The sequence below is a fragment of the Centropristis striata genome, chromosome 20 (assembly GCF_030273125.1).
Source record: "Centropristis striata isolate RG_2023a ecotype Rhode Island chromosome 20, C.striata_1.0, whole genome shotgun sequence".
Lineage (NCBI taxonomy): Eukaryota > Metazoa > Chordata > Actinopteri > Perciformes > Serranidae > Centropristis > Centropristis striata.
Window position 1 is genome coordinate 1,340,367 of NC_081536.1, and position 25,351 is coordinate 1,365,717.

The 25,351-nt window shown below is 38.6% G+C and overlaps 1 protein-coding gene across 1 annotated transcript in view; it reads right to left on the reverse strand.

Annotated features, from left to right (window-relative positions):
- Nucleotides 1-586: 586 nt before the first annotated feature.
- Nucleotides 587-25,351, reverse strand: part of LOC131993242 (adhesion G protein-coupled receptor A3) — a 436,008-nt gene continuing 411,243 nt past the window's right edge. The window contains exons 18-19 of the mRNA XM_059359047.1: nucleotides 4,353-4,448; nucleotides 587-2,952 (exon numbers count right to left, since the gene is read on the reverse strand). Of these exons, the coding sequence (XP_059215030.1) occupies nucleotides 1,524-2,952; nucleotides 4,353-4,448 (1,525 nt within the window). The 3' untranslated portion in view covers nucleotides 587-1,523. The remainder of the gene's footprint in view (nucleotides 2,953-4,352; nucleotides 4,449-25,351) is intronic.

Below are 25,351 nucleotides of genomic sequence, written 5' to 3' on the forward strand. Positions count from 1 at the left end.
ATTGGTTTCATGATAATTATGTCCATCATTTATAGACATAAACATTACGTAGCATAAATATTCTGTAGCTAATTCAATTCAATGGCTCCCAATCTGTTCTGAGCATGTGCTGGTTTCAAAAAACAATATGGCGACGACCATAAAGCAAGATTTGAGGCTTCAAAACAAACCAATTGTTCCACAAACCATTGGTTTCATGATAATTATGTCCATCATTTATAGACATAAACAATATGTAGCATAAATATTCTGTAGCTAATTCAATTGTGGGGTAGGCCAGCTCTGTTATTAGGAAAAGAAACAAAATAAAAATTACTTTATGAACGTGTTTACCGTATGCATTAGCTTGGTGGCTGCCATTTGTCATCGTAGCAAATTGTAGTGAGTTATAAAATTTACAACCCAAAATAAAAAGTAAGTAATCCATACGTTAAACAACTAATGATTTCTGAATCAAGTACTTGAGTACTCATACCCATCCCAAGCTAAAAAAATGTTTGGTTTTTTTTTACAGATTGAAAATAAAAGGGCACTGGTCACAGGCACGTTTCCCAAAGCAGCATGTTGTTTTCTTTTTTCCTAAAACCTTTTGATTTTCCCAAGGACCATATACTGATGCATAATGTCTGATAGCATGTGCGATCTGGGCTGAAGAGAATAAAAAACCTGCACACTAGTTTGGCAATGAACTCGCTGTGAGGACCTGGCTCTATGTGGCACAGTGTTAATAAAAATCGTATCCAACGACTCAATGATACCAACTCTCTATTCACAATGGCCGACGCTGTTGATGCTGCCGTTATTTACTGCTCTCCAGAAAAAAGGTAAACACAACAATGAAGACATCATACAGACAGCACGATCAATACCAACCTGGAAGAGGATGCTTAATTTCACTTCTCTTTTGCTGTTGCGTTGAGTTTTCACAACTTAACTGGCATCCACATATCTCTGGCAAGCGACAGTATCTTTGTATATTATTTAGAAAATCTCTAGTAGATGTTCACAGTTGCTTGACTGAATGGCAAAAATACCCATGAAGTCTAAAATTGCTGGTTTAGTCATCTAAAACATGGATGCCAAGAGTTCTTTAAAGTACTGGAGGTTCACTGTCATTGATGGATTCAGATTCAAAGTGTAAAAAAATCTTGCAGCGTGTTGCCTTTGAGCACTAACACACATATTCATACATACATACAACCATTCATTTTCTTGTATATATATAGAGAGAGAGATCTGTAGTAATATGGAACAGTGGAAATACCTTCAATTACATCGGATGGTTTGATGTGACACACGTTTCATAAATTCTTCTTGATGGAGGAGATTCTGTTCTGTGTATGGACGCTCTTCAGGGAGCATTTACATGATTTCTGTACAGTAAAACAGCACACATAAAAACATGAGGACATTCAAATAAAAATATCCCACGCTGATTGTGATGTTTAAAATGTTCAATTTCATTTTTTTTAATTCTAGAAAGGGAGGCGAAGGGTTTATTTTTGGCGCGACGAGGCCGCCCACTACACAGTAGTTTCATTCTTCCAGGGTCCGGTGCGTATATTCCCCGTGCTGTCCGAGGTGTATAGGAGTCCTTCGTGCAGCCCCCCCTTTAGAATCCCATTCTGATTGGGCGGGTTCTGGGGGTAGGATTGTCTGCGCGCCGCGTGCATCTCCAGATGGTGATGCGTTGCCATCGGGTCCTGCTCGGCAACTTTGCCGCAACCACACAGGAAGACGCCCGTGTCGCCCGCCTCTGCCGGGCACAGCGAGGGGAAAAGGTCTGCCTTGGCACAGCAGATGTGCCGGTGGCAGGGGTTATGGCACGCCAGGGCCTCGTGCGTGGTGGCGGCGGCGGCGGCGGCGTGGCACGTGTGATGCCCGTCATGGTGGCCCTCGTGGGCCAGATGTGGACAGATGTGGGCGTGGCGCTCATGTGTGCTATGGGGGCTGTCAGTGTGTGAGCTGTGCACGCTGCCTCCGTCCACGCTGGAGGGGATGTGATAGGCGTACTCCCTCTCGCTCGCCGCGCCGCAAGCGCCGCCCCGCCGGCTGAAGTGACGGCTTTTAGTCCTGGTGCTGCTCTTTAGGCAGGGGTGCAGCTGGATCCCCGGCCGGTAACCCTCGGGGTCGGCGTGTAGCAGCACGTGTGTCGCCGTGGGCTCCTCCTCCATCAGCTGTTGGCTGTGCAGCGCGGCGCAGCACGGCGTCACCGGCGCCAAACACGTCACGTGGTTCTGCGAGGACGGGAGGGCGGCGTGCTTGCAGTGACCTAAACTGGCGTGGCTGCAGCTCATCAGAGCTTTACCCTGACACGGCGAGTCGTGGTGGCAGTGGCTGTGGCCGTGGCCGTGCCCGGGCGTGTCTCCGTTCACGTTGACCTTCGGCCGCGCTTGGGCCGGCCCGTGGGCGCCGGAGCAGGCGTTGGCGTTTCGTCCGGGACAACAGGAACACCAGCAATGCCAGACGTCATCCCGCTTGGCACAGTGATGGATGAGGATGAAGAGGCCGAGGGTGACGGAGAAGGCACCGTAAAGGCAGCTGAAGATCATGTCCAGGAAGTGACCTTGTGACACGGCGAGCGCCCCGAACGTCCACGTGGCCAGGAACAGGAAGAGGGTGAAGGCCGCCGTTCGTAACTGAGCCTTGAAGGAGTGCTCGTTGGCCAGCAGCGCCGGGTTGATGGGGACGCCTGGGCACCCGGCGGGGCAGTGGCCCCCACCGGTCGGCGCCGCCAGGGCGCCAGGCTCCGCCCCCTGGTGGCAGTGGGTGGGCACGTCGACGGCCGCCAGCCTCTGCTGCTCCTCCGTCAGCTGCTTGAGCTCGTACTTCTTTTCGGGGTGTCGCCGCAGCTGGACGAAGGTGCAGATGAAGTAGATGCAGGTCACCAGGAAGATGAGGGCCACGGGGCCAAAGAACGCGCCCAGGCTGGGCTCCCACGCCATCCAGCAGCTGCAACACACATAGTTAGGCGGATTAGGACCAGATTTGAGAATAAAGGGGACACGCCGGACAAAAGCACCAATTTTTTTCCACATACTCTCTATCACCATAGGTTTTCAATTTTTGGTAGGAGCCACTTCTTCAAGATTGCGGATCGGAGATGGCACCAAGGTTATTATAGTTACCGAAAACTAACGAAATAACGAAAACTAGAATTGAAAAAACATTTTCGTTAACTGAAATAAAAATAAAAACTAGAGTTTTTAAAAAACGATAACTAACTGAAACTGTATTTTGTGGTTACAAAACTAACTAAAACTAACTAAAATTATAGTGGAAATGTCCTTAGTTTTCTTTTTTGTCCACTTTTTTCATTCATAATTCAGTGTTTCTATTTGAACATGCAACACATGGTGAATATGTTTACTGAGACTGGGATGTTTACACTAGAACCAAAATACAAAACACCCAGAACTGTAAGAGTTAATAACCTTATTGAGGCTGAGATGATAAACCAAAGGAAATAAAGGAAACATTTATTATGACCTCTTTGAATCTGGCACCCAACACATAGCCCATTACAAAAAAAACTAAAACTAACACTAAAACTAATAAAAACTAAACTAAAACTAGCAAAGTCACTCTAAAAACTAACTAAAACTAACTGAATTTGAAAACAAAAATTCACAACGAAATTAAAACTAAAACTAATGAAAAATCCAGAACTATTATAACCTTGGATGGCACCCATATAAAGTCTATGAGAACCAATACATCTTCCAAGCCACTTAGAAGGTCAATCTTGGTGTCAAAATCTACATTTTCTAGGTCAAAGAATCATTTAAAGCTATTGAGAATATCACTAGATGACTCACTGTAAATAATGTGTTGATCAAGATCTGACATGAGATGAAAGCGTTCCCTTGATTTTTTTGAGCAGTGTACATGGCAGCTAGTCCTCACTCTCCCGTGAACATTGGTTCCAAACATTTTCAACTCAGGATTCCCTGCTGCAGCACTTGAAGACCTACCAGTCTGGGTGAAAATGAACATATCTATTTGATCAAATAATCATCTAGTGATATTCTCAATAGCTTTAAATTATTCCTTGACCCAGAAAATGTAGATTTTGACACCAAGATTGACCTTCTAAGTGGCTTGGAAGATATAGCATTTCTCATAGACTTTATATGGCTGCCATCTCCGAACCGCAATCTTGATGAAGTGGCTCCTACCAAAAATTGAAACCTATGGTGATAGAGAGCATGTGGGAAAAAATTGGTGCTTTTGTCCGGCGTGTCCCCTTTATTTGGCTAAGCCGCCTGACTAACATGGACACCAATGCATTTCAATACCTCGATTTATATTTGTAATTCAACCTTTGGTGCAGAAGCAAATGTAAGACTTACTAGGGCGCTTGCTCCCCGCTGCCATAGTTGTCTATGTTGACGGCTGCCGTGACCCCGCAGATGATGAGGGGCACTCCACCGCTGACTAAATAAAATCTGAGAGGTGACAGAGGGACAAACAGAGGCAGAGAGAATAAGAAAGTATAAGAATGTTTGGCGTGAATAGGCATTTACAAATCCCATATCTTATGATTTAAAAAAGGACACGAAAATTTCAAACATGGGACCTCTAAACCAGTAGTTCTCAACCTTTTTGAGTCACGACCCCCAATTTAACATGCATACTGTCCGCAAATTGACCACAAAATGATCAGAAAAGACACAAAATGACCCCAAAAAGAAACAAAATGACCAAAAAAAAAACACAAAATGACAAAAAAAGACCCAAAATGACCAAAAAAGACACAAAATGATCAACAAAAGACACAAAAAAAGACACAAACTGACCAAAAAAGACACAAAATGATCAACAAAAGACACAAAAAAGACACAAAATGACAAAAAAAGACACAAATTGACCACAAAAGACACAAAAAAAGACACAAAATGGCCCAAAAAAGAAACAAAATTACCAAAAAAACCCACAAAATTACCAAAAAAACCCACAAAATGACCAAAAAAGGTACAAATTGACCACAAAATGATCAAAAAAGACCCAAAATGACCAAAAAAGACACAAAATGATCAACAAAAGACACAAAAAAAGACACAAAAAAAGACACAAAATGACAAAAAAAGACACAAAATGATCAACAAAAGACACAAAAAAGACACAAAATGACAAAAAAAGACACAAATTGACCACAAAAGACACAAAAAAAGACACAAAATGGCCCAAAAAAGAAACAAAATTACCAAAAAAACCCACAAAATGACAAAAAAAGACCCAAAATGACCAAAAAAGGTACAAATTGACCACAAAATGATCAAAAAAGACCCAAAATGACCAAAAAAGACACAAAATGATCAACAAAAGACACAAAAAAAGACACAAAATGACAAAAAAAGACCCAAAATGACCAAAAAAGGTACAAATTGACCACAAAATGATCAAAAAAGACCCAAAATGACCAAAAAAGACACAAAATGATCAACAAAAGACACAAAAAAAGACACAAAATGACAAAAAAAGACACAAAATGATCAACAAAAGACACAAAAAAAAGACACAAAATGACAAAAAAAAAGACATTAAGTGACAGAGGGACAAACAGAGGCAGAGAGAATAAGAAAGTATAAGAATGTTTGGCGTGAATAGGCATTTACAAATCCCATATCTCACATCTGGATTACATCAGCACACTGTCAAAATATGACTGAGAAATTGTTTTAGACCTCAAGAGAAAGATAATAACCAAAAGATCCAAACAGACAAATAAGATTATAGACTAGTGCAGCGAGTGAAGCTCCAAACAAACAAACAATGACACCGAGAACATATTTGTCAGCTCTCCTTTCCCCGCTTCCCTCAAATATGACTTTAGAGCTTGTCAATGTGTTTGTGATCACACTCTAGGGGTGCTATCACACCTACAGTTTGTTTTCTTTGCTGCAAACCAAAGTGTGATTTTTACTCCGAAAACAAATCTGTTTCCTGTCGATGTAAGCATGATTGACTTGTCAGCACTCATTGCTGCAATTTACGGCATCTTGCTGTTCGTAACAGCTCGGGAGACGTGGAAGGAAACCTGGATTTCAGCAGAAAGAGACACTGAATTTAAATTCATGCTTTACTTTCAGAGCAAACAGACGTTTTTTAACAATCAGATGTCAACATGAATGAACTTCTGCTGGCAGAAACGTTCAATTTTGAGGTTGTTCAAGTCAGCTTGACAGATTGTGCAGTTATCTTGAATCTTGAATGACAAACCAAGAAACTTCCGATAAAAACCACACTTACATCTTCATAAAGTGTTGCAGTGGTGCTTGGTGTGAGCACAGTTTTACTGGCAATTCACATTACGCATAAGTAGAAGCACAAAGGTGTCACGTCCCTGAAATACAAGTGCCCCCTCCATTGCAATTTAGCTACAGTACCAGGGCTGATTCCAGGTCTTGTGCAGTGCCAATTCCCGTGTAATATCACCTGTATTAGGCCATAGGGCACTGCACAAGAGGATGGAAATTGGAGACTGTAGTCCCCCCAAAGACGGCCCCACAAGTCAATTGTACAAGCAAATTATAACCCATATTTACATTGATTATGGCGACACCTCTAGTGTCTGTATTATTAAGATGGGAGCAAAATTACAAAATTACCCAAAAAAGAATCAAATTGACCACAAAATGACACAAAATGATCAAAAAAAGACACAAAATGACAAAAAAGACAAAATGACCCATAAAAGAAACAAAATGACCAAAAAAGACACAAAATGACCCAAAAAAGAAACAAAATGACAAAAAAGACACAAAATGACCAAAAAAAGGAAACAAAATGGCCAAAAAAAGACACAAAATGACCCAAAAAAGAAACAAAATGACCAAAAAAGAAACAAAATGACAAAAAAAGACACAAAATTACCCAAAAAAGAAACAAAATGACCACAAAATGACACAAAATGATCAAAAAAAGACACAAAATGACAAAAAAGACACAAAATGACCCAAAAAAGAAACAAAATGACCAAAAAAGACACAAAATGACCCAAAAAAGAAACAAAATGACAAAAAAGACACAAAATGACCCAAAAAAGAAAGAAAATGACCAAAAAAGACACAAAATGACCCAAAAAAGAAAGAAAATGACCAAAAAAGAAACAAAATGACCAAAAAAGACACAAAATTACCCAAAAAAGAAACAAAATGACAAAAAAGACACAAAATGACCAAAAAAAGGAAACAAAATGGCCAAAAAAGACACAAAATGACCCAAAAAAGAAACAAAATGACCAAAAAAGAAACAAAATGACAAAAAAAGACACAAAATTACCCAAAAAAGAAACAAAATGACCCAGAAAAGAAACAAAAATGACCCCAAAAGAAACAAAATGACAAAAAAGACACAAAATGACCAAAAAAAGGAAACAAAATGACCAAAAAAGACACAAAATGACCCAAAAAAGAAAGAAAATGACCAAAAAAGAAACAAAATGACAAAAAAAAGACACTAAATGACAAAAAAAAAAAGCTGGCAGAAACGTTCAATTTTGAGCTTGTTCAAGTCAGCTTGACAGATTGTGCAGTTATCTTGAATCTTGAATGACAAAGCAAGAAACTTCCGATAAAAACCACTCTTACATCTTCATAAAGTGTTGCAGTGGTGCTTGGTGTGAGCACAGTTTTACTGGCAATTCACATCACACATAAGTAGAAGAACACGTTTCTATCTGAAGGTGTCACGTCCCTGAAATACAAGTGCCCCCTCCATTGCAATTTGGCTACAGGACCAGGGCTGATTCCAGGTCTTGTGCAGTGCCAATTCCCATGTAATATCACCTGTATTAGGACATAGGGCTCTGCACAAGAGAATGGAAATTGGAGACTGTAGTCCCTCCAAAAACGGCCCCACAAGTCAATTGTACAAGCAAATTATAACCCATATTTACAGTGATTATGGCAACACCTCTAGTGTCTGTATTATTAAGATGCACTGTAAAAAATGTTTGTAGAAATAACAGTAAAACACTGTCAATTTGCATCAGAAATAGGTTGTAAAAATTAAACATTGTACATCACCGTAGCAGATACTTTTAATTACTGTCAATCAAAGAATAGTAAAAAACTTTAAATTCTACTGTCATAAACTGTAGAAAACACAGTTTTGCTGTAAAAATATAAATCTTTCATGTAAAATGAATGGAGAAATACCACGATGACATAATTATCCTAAAAGTAATGGGATTATTCAGTATAAATTACAGTTTTTGCTGATATTTACATTGACATACGCTCACTGTATTTTTTACGGTGATGTTCTGGCAACCACAGCTGCCGGTATTTTACCGTAAATTAAACAGATTATTTTTTACAGTGTGGGAGCAAACGAGGAAGATAGGCATTGATCATAAAGAGCAACAAAGTCCATTTTAGGAGGAGGCTGGGGTCGATGGACAGGTCAAAGAAATACACAGCTTTGACCCAGGAGACCGATGTTTGTATCCACGTAAAACCAAAAGTCAGTGTTGACTTAACTTGTGTGCAAAAGTTACATACGTTACTATGTAACTTGTGTAAAGTAACTAGCATATATACTTTAAACAAACCATGATATTTTCCTAAACCTAAACAAGCACTTTAACCTAATCAAACTATGACTTGCAGAATTAATCACGTGTTCAAACTGAGACCACTGCTCATGGTAAGGTAGTCCAGCTATTCTCAACCTTAGTTACGCGACCCCCAATTACTTAACAGAATCTCACACGCACAGTTCAGATCATACAAACTCAGTTGATATGACAACAACTAAATTATCTCTCTGTCTGTGCATTTCTATATTTTTTTTATATTTTATTGTTACTTTTAATCTAAGTCCTTTGCTATCAGTCTAAAGGTCCATTCTGACCTCCTGAGTGTGTAACAGTCAGCTTCAAGCCAGAGACTCCTTGGAAAGGAACAACTTGATACTTTGGGATTTGTCAGAAAAGACACAAAATGACCCAAAAATGAATCAAATTGATCACAAAATTATCAAAAAAAGACACAAAATGACGGCTAAATTATATAAAATTAAGCAAAAAGGACTCAAATTGACCACAAAATGACAAAAAATTACCACAAAAAGACACAAATTGACCAAAAAAGACACAAAATGACAAAAAAAGGCAAAATGACCCAGAAAAGAAACAAAATGACCAAAAAAGACACAAAATGACCCAAAAAAGAAACAAAATGACCAAAAAAAGACACAAAATGACCAAAAAAGACACAAAATGACCAAAAAAGACACAACATGACCAAAAAAAAGACATTAAATGACCAAAAAGACATTAACACATGAACACTTTAACACAGTGGAGACAGAGCTGACTTCCAAAATGATTTGGCGACCCCCAGAAATCATCTCGCGACCCCAATTGGGGTCGGGACCCCAAGGTTGAGAACAGCTGTCTTAAACAACCTGCATTATATCTTATGACCAGCAGGGGGCAACTCCACCGGTTTAAAAAAATAGATAATATGAAAGTCAATAGGAAAATGAAGCTACTTCTCAGTTGATTTATTACCTCAGTAAACATTCTAATAATGAGTTTATGGCCTCAATCGCTAATTTCAAGCCACTGCCTGCTGCACTAACGTCAGACCTCCATTAGACTGAAGTGAGATTGATAATCAGTTACCACATCTCTCACAGTCACTGTCAATTGTTAGAGTTCATAAATTGGTAGCTTATCTGTTCTGTAGAGCATCTAAAATGCTTTAAAAAATGCAGACACAGTTCCTTTGCACTTGCTTGTTCACTACACATTTGTATCATTGCTGCTCAGCACTTTATTCTTTCTCCGGAGCGTTGGTTGTGAGGCTTTTCAGACAACAATGCACGTCTGCAATATGCAATTAATCACATGAAAAGCGAGGACAGTGAGTCAGAATGTGAGTAAGGTCACAGCAGACTGTGAACAAATGACAATAACAATGGCAGAGTGTTGTTGCTGTTGAATTGACACTATTGTAATACTGCAGTAATTATGCTTTGTAGTGTAAAATTGAAAGTTTCCAAGGAAGATATTCTCATTCGGCTTGCATCTGCATTTAATTCTTCAGGTACACAGTTAAGTATTAGAGCAGGGACTCCCAAAGTGTGGTGCGTGGACCCCTGGGGGTACGCGAGATGAAAAATGTAATGGCGGTCTGATAATGACACAATTAATTTTTTTCCCCCCCACACAATAAAGACGTGTTATTAATTAATTAATAAATACAGGCTATTCAATTTTGTGTAATTTTTTGTTCATTTTTGCATCTATTTTTTGGTTGTTTGGTAATTTGTGTATTGGTAATGTATTTTTGGTCAATTTGTGTCTATTTTGATAATTTGTGTCATCTTTGGTCATTTTTGCATCTATTTTTGGTTGTTTTTGATCTTATAATGAAGCGTAGAAGAAGTTATCTTCTTGTTCTTGTATCATTTTTCCAGCCTGTGTTATGATGACGGGTTGTTTAGCTCCACGCTCATTTAAATTTACTGCAATTTTTGTTCAACGCAGCTCAAAATATTATAACATTTGTCCCAACTGATCTGCTTTCTGCCTCTGATCCTGAGCCTGTCATCATCCTCCACCTTTAATATGGCTATATAAAATCTTATTAGGGACCGAGCACTGAAAGTGCAAGGACCCTATTGTAATTGGTCCGTTTCCTATTATTACTCTTTTTCATGACAAAAAGTAAGGTCTGATTTGGAGCCTTTATCATATTCAAAAACTCACCATTTTTGGAATATACATAAATCTCCGCTGAAATTTACGTATTCTAGTGGTCCCGGGAAAGGGCGTGGCAAAATGACTCAACAGCGCCCCCTGGAAAGTCAAGAAAATTAAGCCCCTCGCGCAGGAATGTCGTAGAGACACGAAATTTGGTAGATACATGTATCATGGCAAGACGCACCAAAAAGTCTAAAGAACCCATACCCTAAAACGTACAGGAAGTCGGCCATCTTGGATCGAAAATGGCGTTTCCTGCTGTTTTTGCCCATTTCCATGCCGCATACTTTAACAAACTCCTCCTACAGATTTCATCCAATTCTCTTCAAACTTGGTCACTAACATCAAAAGGCCTTTGGGATCAAAAGTTATTGAAAGCTTTACCGCCGCTCACACTATGTGGCCGTGGCATGGCGGCGAAATATGGCGTCTCGCCATAAAACACCAGACTGGATAACTTGACCATACATTGTCCAATCTGTCCCAAATTTCACACACGTGATGAGGGTCCAGCCCGGAACACACCCGCATGTCAATATTGACACACAGTCATAGCGCCCCCCGCTGGCAACAGCAAGTAACATCTTTTACCCCTACCCGGAGCGCCGTGGTAGGAGACACAACATTTGGTACGAATAGGGACTGAGCCCACAGCGCCGCGCCCGACGTGGCCTCCGCTGACAGCTCCACTCTGCTCGGTACCGTTCAGTCCTGCTTGCAGGCCTAGTTGCATTTTGTTTTTGAAGGTGCGGGGGATTGGGGGTACGTCAACCCGGTTGGGACATAGAAGGGGGTGCACGGCTAAAAAAGTCTGGGAACCGCTGTATTAGACCAATGCCCTTGCGTCACAGTACACATATGATGAGCTTTAAGCATTCAGCAGAGGAACAAAGCTAATCCAGCAGCTCCCTGTCTGCTCTGTCCTTGTCCCCTCACTCTGCACTGTCATCCACTTTCCTATATAACACTATGCTATTTCCTCTTCCTTCCACTTCAATCTCAACCTCTGTCACTGCTCTAACCTTTCCACCACTCCATCTTCCTCCATCTTCATCCTCAGCTCCCCCTCCTTCTGTCTCTCTCTTTCCCAATCTGTCCTCCGTCACACAGCACCCGTCCCAAAAATTCAATTACAATCAAGATGTTTGTCTGGGCTGGTTTTGCGAGGGGTGGTTGGGTGGAGGAGGGGGTGGTGGTGGCGGCATTACCGGCCTGTCACTGTCTCTGAGTGGAACGGTTCCCCCGGGGAACTCTCCTCCAACAGAAAGCCATTTACACAGCCGTCAGCCAGATAAGCATAAATGAGAAGAAGTAGTGGATGTTAAAGCACCCTGCGCTTTATAAGCTTTATTCCCCCGTTATCCCCTCTAGAAGAAGCCTGCTCCTGTCTCCTGCAGGCCTGAGCTCAACAAAAACATGTGTAGGGTTCATGCAAAAAATGTATATATATAGCATGTGTGATCTAATGAGGCTGCTCTGCTTTAATGCAAAAAGGTGCTGCTGTGCATTAAAATTCACTCCAATGCTCTCACTCAACATCTCTCTGTCTGTGCATGTATATATTTTTTTTATATTTTATTGTTTCTTTTAATCTAAGTCCTTTGCTATCAGTTTAAAGGTCCATTCTGACCTCCTGAGTGTGTAACAGTCAACAGTCATCAAAAAAGACACAAATTGCCCCAAAAAAGACACAAAATGACCAAAAAAAGACACAAAATGACAAAAAAAGACACAAAATGACTAAAAACAGACACAAAATTACCAAGGACACAAAATTAGAAGACAAAATTACCAAAAAAAACACAGAAGAAGACACAAAATGACCCAAAAAAGACACAAAAAAAGACACAACAAGGCACAAAATGACCAAAAAAGGACACACAATGACCAAAAAAAGAATCAAATTGATCACAAAATGATACATAATGATCAAAAAAAGACACAAAATGACAGCAAAATTATGTAAAATTAAGCAAAAGCAAAAAGGCCTGAGCTCAACAAAAACATGTGTAGGGTTCATGCAAAAAATGTATATAGCATGTGTGATCTAATGAGGCTGCTCTGCTTTAATGCAAAAAGGTGCTGCTGTGCATTAAAATTCACTCCAATGCTCTCACTCAACATCTCTCTGTCTGTGCATTTATATATTTTTTTATATTAAGCCAGAGACACCTTGGAAAGTAACAACTTGATACTTTAGGATTTGTCAGAAAAGACACAAAATTACCCAAAAAAGAATCAAATTGATCACAAAATGACACAAAATGATCAAAAAAAGACACAAAATGACACAAAATGATCAAAAAAAGACACAAAATTACAGCAAAATTATGTAAAATTAAGCAAAAAAGGACTCAAATTGACCACAAAATGACAATTACCACAAAAAGACACAAAATGTATATAGCATGTGTGATCTAATGAGGCTGCTCTGCTTTAATGCAAAAAGGTGCTGCTGTGCATTAAAATTCACTCCAATGCTCTCACTCAACATCTCTCTGTCTGTGCATGTATATATTTTTTTTATATTTTATTGTTTCTTTTAATCTAAGTCCTTTGCTATCAGTTTAAAGGTCCATTCTGACCTCCTGAGTGTGTAACAGTCAACAGTCATCAAAAAAGACACAAATTGCCCCAAAAAAGACACAAAATGACCAAAAAAAGACACAAAATGACAAAAAAAGACACAAAATGACTAAAAACAGACACAAAATTACCAAGGACACAAAATTAGAAGACAAAATTACCAAAAAAAAACACAGAAGAAGACACAAAATGACCCAAAAAAGACACAAAAAAAGACACAACAAGGCACAAAATGACCAAAAAAGGACACACAATGACCAAAAAAAGAATCAAATTGATCACAAAATGACACAAAATGATCAAAAAAAGACACAAAATGACAGCAAAATTATGTAAAATTAAGCAAAAAAGGCCTGAGCTCAACAAAAACATGTGTAGGGTTCATGCAAAAAATATATATAGCATGTGTGATCTAATGAGGCTGCTCTGCTTTAATGTAAAAAAGGTGCTGCTGTGCATTAAAATTCACTCCAATGCTCTCACTCAACATCTCTCTGTCTGTGCATTTATATATTTTTTTATATTTTATTGTTACTTTTAATCTAAGTCCTTTGCTATCAGTTTAAAGGTCCATTCTGACCTCCTGAGTGTGTAACAGTCAGCTTCAAGCCAGAGACTACTACTTACTTACTTTGGGATTTGTCAGAAAAGATACAAAATTACCCAAAAAAGAATCAAATTGATCACAAAATGATCAAAAAAAGACACAAAATGACAGCAAAATGATGTAAAATTAAGCAAAAAAGGACTCAAATTGACCACAAAATGACAAACAATAACCACAAAAAGACACAAATTGGCATGTGTGATCTAATGAGGCTGCTCTGCTTTAATGCAAAAAGGTGCTGCTGTGCATTAAAATTCACTCCAATGCTCTCACTCTAGCACACACACACACTTTGACACACACGTTTTTGCCGGCCATTCTATTAAAAAAAGGCCTTCAAACAAAATGGCTGTGTATGCAGAGTTTTGCTTTTGAGTGAGTTTAGGAACAGCAATCATCTGATATAAATAGATCCTGAAGTGCCTTTTAGCTAGAAGCTACACTCCCCTCCCGTCCTCGTTCCTCTGCTTATGCACTGTCCTCTGTTCTGTGGCTATAAGCTGTCCTCTCTGGACCTGGTCCAGGTTATACATAGCACAGTCAGATGGTCATATAGCTCCAGCACAGGGTAAAGGACTATGGGTACTCACCTGAAACTAAAATCCTGCAAGCTAATTGTAAAGCAATAGAGCTCTGGGCGTGTTGTGACTTGTTTTGTTTACACCGCCATGTTGGCAGGATAAATCGTGAGCAAAAATGAAACAAAATGACCAAAAAAGACACAACATGACCAAAAAAGACACAACATGACCAAAAAAAAAAGACATTAAATGACCAGAAAAGACACTAACTGACCCAAAAAAAAGACACAAAATGACTAAAAAAAGACACAAAATGACCAAAAAAAGACACAAATTGACTAAAAAAAGACACAAAATGACCAAAAAAAGGAAACAAAATGACCAAAAAAAGGAAACAAAATGACCAAAAAAGACACAAAATGACCAAAAAAAGACACAAATTGACCAAAAAAAAAGACATTAAATAACCAGAAAAGACACTAACTGACCCAAAAAAAAAGACACAAAATGACTAAAAACAGACACAAAATGACCAAAAAAAGACAAAAAATGACAAAAAAAGACCACAAAATGATTAAAAAAAGACACAAAATGACCAAGAAAAGGAAACAAAATGACCAAAAAAAGGAAACAAATTGACCAAAAAAGGAAACAAAATGACCAAAAAAGACACAAAATGACCAAAAAGAAAGACATTAAATGACCAAAAAGACTAAAACACATGAACACTTTAACACAGTGGAGACAGAGCTGACTTCCAAAATGATTTGGCGACCCCCAGAAATCATCTTGCGACCCCAATTGGGGTTGGGACCCCAAGGTTGAGAATAGCTGTCTTAAACAACCTGCATTATGTCTTATGACCAGCAGGGGGCAACTCCACTGGTTTAAAAAAATAGATAATATGAAAGTCAATAGGAAAATGGTGGTCATATAGCTCCAGCACAGGGTAAAGGACTATGGGTACTCACCTGAAACTAAAATCCTGCATGTCTGAAGCTAATTGTAAAGCAATAGAGCTCTGGGCGTGTTGTGACTTGTTTTGTTTACACCGCCATGTTGGCAGGATAAATCGTGAGCAAAAATGAATGGAGCTAGGGTCGATTTAAAGCAGACTTAATCTATTCCAAGGACAATAAACACTATATGGCAGAAAAATTACGACAAAAAGACACTCTCAGTGTGTGACAGGCAGAAACATAGACTGCTGCTAATCTAAAAAAAACTAAATTACTTAAAAAAACACACAAATTGACCAAAACAGACACAAAATGACAAAAAGACAAAATGACCCAGAAAAGAAACAAAATGACCAAAAAAGACACAAAATGACCCAAAAAAGAAACAAAATGACCAAAAAAAGGAAACAAAATGACCAAAAAAGACACAAAATGACCCAAAAAAGAAGCAAAATGACCAAAAAAGACACAAAATGACCAAAAAAAGGAAACAAAATGACCAAAAAAGACACAACATGACCAAAAAAGACACAAAATGACCAAAAAAAGGAAACAAAATGACCAAAAAAGACACAAAATGACCAAAAAAAGGAAACAAAATGACCAAAAAAGACACAAAATGACCAAAAAAGACACAACATGACCAAAAAAAAAGACACTAAATGACCAAAAAAAGGAAATAGACACTAAACTAGACAATAAACACTATATGGCAGAATTAAAAAAGATTTAACATTAATAATCCCTCTAATGCCCCACGGTTGAACTTTGCCTCATCTTTCTCTGGAGATGGAGAAAACCCTGGAATGGTACAAAATGGGAGTTTACCCCCCTTCAGCACAAATTAAATTGAATTTGTGATGAATATTCAGCTTTGGAGTCTAACGTTACCGGCAAAAAATAGAAAGTTAAATGCCAAAGTGTATGATAACCAGTTTGCTAACTTGTATTAGCAATTAGCAGACTTTAGCTTGGAGTGTTATCTTGGGTTTACCAAGAGTTAAATACATTATGTGTCACCAAATGTACCAATGCACCACTTCATACATGAAATGAACGGTTATTATAGCAGATATAATGGAAGTGCCATGACATTTTTATTATAATTACTAAGACTGAATGCCCCATAGGTCTTTAGAAATTGGATTTATCCTCTTACTTTCACTTTTCCCTCAGGTGTTGTAACATTCCTACACAGAACAGCTACCCACCTTGTTCACTCTGTATAAATACAGCAATAACAGTCAGTACTCCAGCTTTCCTGCCAATATGGCCGTGTTTTGATTTTGACTATTGAATGTGGGATTGAGTGACGTCAACTACAAAGCTCTTTCGATCAACATGTTGACGCTAATTAGCTTAGTTGCCGAGAGTTAAAGACGAAGAATATTATTGACCCAAAAAAGACACAAAATGACTAAAAAAAGACACAAAATGACCAAAAAAATGAAACAAAATGACCCAAAAAGACACAAAATGACCAAAAAAGACACAAAATGACCAGAAAAGACACAAAATGACCAAAAAATACACAAAATGACCAGAAAAGACACAAAATGACCAAAAAATACACAAAATGACCAAAAAAATACACAAAATGACCCAAAAAAGAAACAAAATCATCAAAAAAAGACACAAAATGACTAAAGAAAAGACACAAAATTACCTAAAAAAAGACACAAAATTACCAAAAAAAAGACACAAAATGACAAAAAAACCCACAAAATTACCAAAAAAAGACATTAAATGACAGAAAAGACTAAAACACTTTAACACAGTGGAGACAGAGCTGACTTCCAAAATGATTCGGCGACCCCCAGAAAAAAATTTTTGCGCCCCCAATTGGTGTCCCGACCCCAAGGTTGAGAACAACTGGTTTACCCACCTTGTTCACTCTGTATAAATACAGCAATAACAGTCAGTACTCCAGCTTTCCTGCCAACATGGCCGTGTTTTGATTTTGACTACTGAATGTGGGATTGAGTGACGTCAACTATTAAGCTCTTTCGATCAACATTTTGACGCTCATTAGCTTAGTTGCCGAGAGTTAAAGACAAAGAACGCAGATAGATATGGTGATGGCACTGGTTAGCTTAGATTAGCATCAAGACTAGAAACAGGGGAAACAGCTAGCCTAGCCTAGCTTGATCCAAAGGTAACAACATTTCTAAAGCTCACTAAAGAACATATGATATTGTATTTATTTCATAATAAACTTCTGTAAGTGGTTGCATGAGGAGTTATGTGCATCTCTTTTAGCTAGGCAGATAGCGGTCAGAGCTAAGCTAACGGTTTCTTCCTGTTTCCAGCTAAGCTAATGGGCTGCTATGAGAGTGGTATCAGTCTTAGGGATGTGAGAAGAACTGAACAGAACTAATTTGGTGTCAAGAATCATGAAATTTTACTGGTATTGGTATTGACTACTACATTTCTGGTATCTCTAGACCAGCTATTCTCAACCTTGGGGTCGGGACCCCAATTGGGGTCGCGAGATGATTTCTGGGGGTCGCCAAATCATTTTGGAAGTCAGCTCTGTCTCCACTGTGTTAAAGTGTTCATGTGTTAATGTGTTTTAGTCTTTTTTTTGTCATTTTGTGTCTTCTTTAATTATTTTGTGGTCAATTTGTGTCTTTTTTGATCATTTTGTTTCTTTTTTTGGTAATTGTGTCTTTTTTTTGTCATTTTGTGTCTTTTTGGTAATTTTGTTTCTTTTTTTGGGTCATTTTGTGTCTCTTTTGGTCATTTTGTGGCTTTTTTTTATCTTTTTGTGGTCAATTTGTGGCTTTTTTGGTCATTTTGTTTCCCTTTTTTGGTCATTTTGTTTCTTTTTTGGGTCATTTTGTGGATTTTTTTTATCTTTTTGTGGTCAATTTGTGGCTTTTTTGTTCATTTTGTTTCTTTTTTGGGTGATCTGAACTGTGCGTGTGAGATTGTGTTCAGTGAGCGGGGGTCGCGGACAACATGCATGTTAAATTGGGGGTCGCGACCCAAAAAGGTTGAGACATCCCGAGACCTAGTCTTTAAAACTGTAACGTGTAACAGTCTGTCCTATTCATTTCATCTTCTTCCTTCCAGTGGTGTTGGGACATTTTGTGATGTTACAGAGATATTCTATGGTATATTTCTCTCTACCTCACTGGACCATTTCATTTTTTAATACACACATATCTCATATCTCATAGTTCATGCATCACCAGTCACTGGTGCGAGCCATTTCCCTTTTAAAAACTAAGAATGGCTCTTCTAAAACATCCAGTGGTGGTTCTACACAGGGGCCTCCAGGGGCCACTGCCCCTGTGAAGAAGCCTTTGGCCCCTGCTGTGGCCCCTGTGTCAAATTAATAATAAAATGATCAATTTATAACGATGAACAATGGAACATTTCTTACCTTTTTTTTGTTCAAACAATATATCATTGTACACAAAAGGAACCCAGAATGTTACATTGTATAATAGTTTAACTCTCTGGAGTCTTATAGGGCTATTTTGTCCATTTTTGAATCCTTTTCATGTCTTTGTAAGTAATTTTGTGTCTTTTTTTTGGTCATTATGTATCTGTTGTTGTGTCTGTTTTAGTTATTTTGTGTCTTTTTTGGTCATTTTGTGTCTTTTTTTGGTCATTTTTATGTCTTCTGTGGTTTTTTTTTTGTTATTCTGTCTTCTCATTTTGTGTCTTTTTTGGTCATTTTGTGGCTTTTTTGATCTTTTTGTGGTCAATTTGTGGCTTTTTTGGTCATTTTGTTTCCCTTTTTTGGTCATTTTGTTTCTTTTTTGGGTCATTTTGTGGATTTTTTTTATCTTTTTGTGGTCAATTTGTGGCTTTTTTGTTCATTTTGTTTCTTTTTTGGGTGATCTGAACTGTGCGTGTGAGATTGTGTTCAGTGAGCGGGGGTCGCGGACAACATGCATGTTAAATTGGGGGTCGCGACCCAAAAAGGTTGAGACATCCCGAGACCTAGTCTTTAAAACTGTAACGTGTAACAGTCTGTCCTATTCATTTCATCTTCTTCCTTCCAGTGGTGTTGGGACATTTTGTGATGTTACAGAGATATTCTATGGTATATTTCTCTCTACCTCACTGGACCATTTCATTTTTTAATACACACATATCTCATATCTCATAGTTCATGCACCACCAGTCACTGGTGCGAGCCATTTCCCTTTTAAAAACTAAGAATGGCTCTTCTAAAACATCCAGTGGTGGTTCTACACAGGGGCCTCCAGGGGCCACTGCCCCTGTGTAGAAGCCTTTGGCCCCTGCTGTGGCCCCTGTGTCAAATTAATAATAAAATGATAAATTTATAACGATGAACAATGGAACATTTCTAACCTTTTTTTTGTTCAAACAACATCTCATTGTACACAAAAGGAACCCAGAATGTTACATTGTATAATAGTTTAACTCTCTGGAGTCTTATAGGGCTATTTTGTCCATTTTTGAATCCTTTTCATGTCTTTGTAAGTCATTTTGAGCCTTTTTTTGGTAATTTTGTATCTGTTGTTGTGTCTGTTTTAGTTATTTTGTGTCTTTTTTGGTCATTTTGTGTCTTTTTTTAATCATTTTTATATCTTCTGTGGGTTTTTTTTGTTATTCTGTCTTCTCATTTTGTGTCGTTTTGGGTCATTTTGTGTCTTTTTCAAGACTTTCAAAGATTTTGAATGCTTAAATATCATCTTTGTCATTTTTTCATGTGCTAATGTGCCCCTCTGATTAAACACTGGCCCCTCCTTGGCCCCCACAGTAAAACTGGTCTAGAACCGCCACTGAAAACATCCCCAACCAGAGAAAAGCAGATCTATGTAATAGTATTTCATTCCGTGTCTCAGACTTTGCCTTTTAAGAAGTGACTTTGTCTGTTTGGAATTCTTAATATTGACAGCTGGGGAGGAATGCAGGTGGTGACATTCAACAGATGTTGGAGATTCTATACTAGAAGAGGTAAAAAATGTCCTTTTAAAGTGAAGTGCTGCTTTAGAGGAGTGATCTGCAGCCATCACTCCAGATGACTGTCAGTTAATAGCACGAACAGAGGCGTTTAAGGTGTGTGGTTCAACACGGTGTGGCAGATTTCTGACAAAATCAGCGCGATGGTCTGCTGGATATGCCATCAGATTCTGTCAGGAGTGGAGGGAGGCGCAAAGAGGTAGATGAGGAGGAATAGGTCGGTTGCTGGGAGGAGGTGGAGGAGGTGGGGGGCTCGGAGGAGAAATTGATTTGTCTCCAGCTGCTAAGTCTCATTGCATGAGGCTGTCTGACGGGGAGCATTACAGTCAATCACTGTGGATCAACGCGACTGCCGCGCCACTCGATCCCCCCCGCTTGCCCCCCAGACAAATTATCTCATTCACAAGCGGTGCATGATGGGAGAGCCTCCAGAACATTCTGTATTAAAACCCCCAATCACGCAGGTGTCTGAGGATTTGCTTTGCAAGGAAAGTACTGCTTATAGGGGTTGAGGGGGATCCTTATCCTCGCTGACTTTCAGTGGCTCTTCAGAAACACATTATTGGAAAAAAAATTCTAGTTTTAATAATGTTAGACATATGATACACTGTAATAAATTATTCTGTAGTCAGTTCATTTTACTTGATATATTTGATAAAATGTATTAAATATAAATGCGTCCTTGATTTTGAGGCAGTTGTTTAAGTAACTTTAATATAAAAATGTTTGAGATAGAATCTACTTATTTTGATCATATTAAATATAATCTTTATGTGTATGTAATTCTAAATCAAGAGAATTTTGAATGAATCCTACACAATAGAATTAGTCTGTTTTTAATTGACAGACACTTCCTGTTAAGTTGTTATTAACTCAACTTGTAACTTAGTTAGATTTAATTAAAAATATTGCGTGCAATATGTTGCCTAAATTTTATTGAGTAGCTATTGTTTATCTTTTTTTTTTACAGTGTACTGCTCATTTATGGATTTTTATAGCTATAACTTTTAGGTGTATGGATGATAAATGTCCATGTTAGTGCTACTTGTGTCCCAGTAATAATTTAAAGGCTAATAGTAAGTAGGGATGGGTACCGAACTGATACTTTTATAGGTATCGACCGAATTCCGTACCATTCCGTAAAACGGTACCATGTTTCGGTACCTAAACGGCGTTAACTTTAAACTGATCATTGATTTCAACCTGTTTTCATTTAACATCTTTGGTTAACAAGCGTGCTGACGATCGCACTATTTTTTATTTTTTTATTTACCTCCTCGTCTGGTCCTGTCTGCTCACCGTGGCCACTAGCTGCTGCCCTCTTCCGCCCCGGCACAGAGACGAACAGCCAGCTCTAGGCCTGCTAGCCGCCAGCTGCTATCTCTCCAATGTCTCTACCCGGGCTTGGCCTTCGTCTGCCTCGACATTGGACCTTCCTTACTCCGTTTACTCTCTCCATTCTTCTGTAAACCAGTCATTAGCAGCTAGCAACTAGCTGCTGCATCTCTGGTCCTCCGCTAATACTCCACTCTTCAACTCAGGAATATTACCTGCCACTTTACTCCAAACTGCCTCGCTGAAATTAAATCCCTCGGACTCCTGCGTCATCCTCGATATGTGCACAGAGCAGCCCGGCTCAACTTTGTTTATTCCAACCATGCCACGCCCACAATACTGTCTGACCGGTGCTGCGCCGCACAGCTACGACGTCATCACAACAAATCACACGTGCACTTGCAACCTTTTTTTTTTTTTTCCCTCCGTGCTTTGCCACCTGAGAGCTCCTCTGCATTCTTTGATAACGCTGCAACCTTCATGTTACAAAATGCACGTTCGCTCAACAATAAAGCACTGCTCATCCTGGATTTTATATTGTTTTGATATATTTTTTAAAGTTTATATTTTGAGAAATAAATATGTTGAATTGAAAAAATTGGATTTTATTATTAAACAAATGAACATTTATTACCACATAAACAAACGCAAAAGTACCGAAAATTGGTACCGTTGAGTACCGGTACCGATTCCCAGGTACCGGGTATCGGTACCGTATCGTTTCAAATGTGAAAGGTACCCATCCCTAATAGGATGTGCATCCCAGTAGGGTTCATATCCAGTTCAGCTCCACATGTTTAAACCATTTTCTAGTGTGGGGTCATTCGCTATATCTTCTTCAAAATACTGAAAAACTGAAATAGGACTTGATGTTTTCCAGCTTTTAAGGAAATGACACAGAATAAAACTGGATACAAGATTAAATGACAAACAGGCATTTGTTACGGTGCCTCCGTATCCGTGCTCTCAAACCTTAAACCTTAAAAGGATTTCTGGTCGAAGCTTCTGCAGCACAGTTGCAATGTGCAGAAGAGCTCACACAGCATCTTCTCACTGCAGAGGAAGAGCACCACATGTGTCCAAAGCTGATCCTCTTAAACATGCCCAATGTCACGAGTAAGCAGAAGTGGAGAATGAAAATCTTTTTGGTTAAGTATTTTTAAAGCTTTTAGTGAGATGTTTGGGACCCAGTTAGATCTTGATCCGATCTGGACTCTCTTTGGTTTAACATCAGAGAAATCTCGGGCTGTCTTACCAGCTAAAGCCCACGTAGTTATAGCCTTCACCACACTTCTTCTTCACGTTTAATACTTTTCAGATGGAAACAACCAGCTCCACCATCCTTTTCTCATTGGATCAAGGATGTTATGTATTTCTTAAAGGAACACTCCACCGTTTTTTCATATTAAAACATGTTATTCGGTCAAGTAAGACGAGTTGATACAGACCTCTTGCGTCTCAATGCGTGCACTCAATCGCCCTGGCGCGCGGCGCCACTTGGCTAGCACTTAGCTTAGCCCAGTTCATTCATTAGGATCCAAACAGATGGACAGTTAGAAGCGACCAAACTCCTCCACGTTTTCCCTATTTAAATACAGCTACACGAGTAGTTAAACGACCAAGTATGGCGACACAAAATAAAACGTGGCGCTTTTCTAAGCGGATAAAAAGGAGAACTATAATGTATGGCGGAATAGCACTTGGGAGCACTTCGACTCGGCGCAGTAATATCATCACTCCTGAGGGGAGAAGATTTTTCAGCGCCACGTTTTATTTTGTGTCGCCATACTTGGTCGTTTAACTACTCGTGTAGCTGTATTTAAATAGGGAAAACGTGGAGGAGTTTGGTCGCTTCTAACTGTCCATCTGTTTGGATCCTAATGAATGAACTGGGCTAAGCTAAGTGCTAGCCAAGTGGCGCCGCGCGCCAGGGCGATTGAGTGCACGCATTGAGACGCAAGAGGTCTGTATCAACTCGTCTTACTTGACCGAATAACATGTTTTAATATGAAAAAACGGTGGAGTGTTCCTTTAATACTTTTCAGATGGAAACAACGAGCTCCACCATCCTTTTCTCATTGGATCAAGGATGTTATGTATTTCTTAAAGCTAGAAAAAATCAAGTACACACTCAAAGGTTCCTCTCAATCTTTTTTCAAAATATGGAGGCCCTTTCTCGACTTTTATGACTCCTTGCAGGAGCCCCTTGACAATGATTAGGGTGGGACTCATACCCCTTTTTTTTATTTTTATTTTTTTTATATTTTTCATTTTTATTATAATTTCTGTTCATTTCTTTTTATTTATATATATCTTTAATAGTTAGGTTGCTTTTGTTGTTATTGTGTTTGCTTCTGTTTTGTTTCTTTCTACTTTTTCTACTTTTGCTTTCCTATTACCTAAATGTGCTTTATATCCTATGAACCTATGGGAGGGGAGGGGATGGGAATAGGGAACTCACTGTATCAACATATTTGCTAAAAACTACACTTATACATTTTTGGAGATGTACCGATATGTGTAAATTGAAGTAATATGCATATGTTCTGTATTTTTCATCTCTGTGGGATAAAAACTGTAAAAACCAATAAAACATATTTACACGCAAAAAAAAAAAGAAGTGGAGAATGAGTGGAAAAAAAGAAGCAGAAATTCAATCTCACATGTTCGTCTTAACGAATACAACTCTAATGGGTCAAAAGGCTAACTGCATTTAGATTTGTGATAAAGCTCCTGGCTCAGCAGCCTCCTGGGTGATTGAGTTAATTAGATATATAAAATGCAGGTGATGCCATAGTAACAGGTTGTTTTAAGTTCGCTTCTTCCTCCTCCTCCTCTTCCTCCTGACATTCATCTGCCCTCCATTCTTTTTACCTTACAGAGTAGTAGGTGTGTAGTAAGTGTTCATCCATTATGTGTAGCTAATTATTTCAGTTATTAGTTTACTTTTAGCTTACTATTTCCACAAGTTATCAATTTATTTGAGCTACCTTTAAAAACAAAACATAACTGTTTATCCATTACCATTAGCTAACAGGCTATCCATTACTTTTAACTAACTACTTTAAGTTTAATAAGCCTACATGTAGCTACCTTTTGTAACTGTTTATCCATTACTTTTAGCTAACAGCCTTTATCCATTATTTTTAGTTAACAGGTTTTATCCATTATTTTTAGCTAACCGCGTTTGTCTGTTACTTTTAGCTTACACCTTTATACATTACCTTTAGCTAACAGCGTTTATCCGTTACTTTTAGCTAACACCTTTATACATTACCTTTAGCTAACAGCGTTTATCCGTTACTTTTAGCTAACACCTTTATACATTACCTTTAGCTAACAGCGTTTATCCGTTACTTTTATCTAACACCTTTGTACATTACCTTTAGCTAACAGCGTTTATCCGTTACTTTTAGCTAACACCTTTATACATTACCTTTAGCTAACAGCGTTTATCCGTTACTTTTAGCTAACACCTTTATACATTACCTTTAGCTAACAGCGTTTATCCGTTACTTTTATCTAACACCTTTGTACATTACCTTTAGCTAACAGCGTTTATCCGTTACTTTGAGATGTTACTTTTTACATGTTCGTCTTAACGAATACAACTCTAATGGGTCAAAAGGCTAACTGCATTTAGATTTGTGATAAAGCTCCTGGCTCAGCAGCCTCCTGGGTG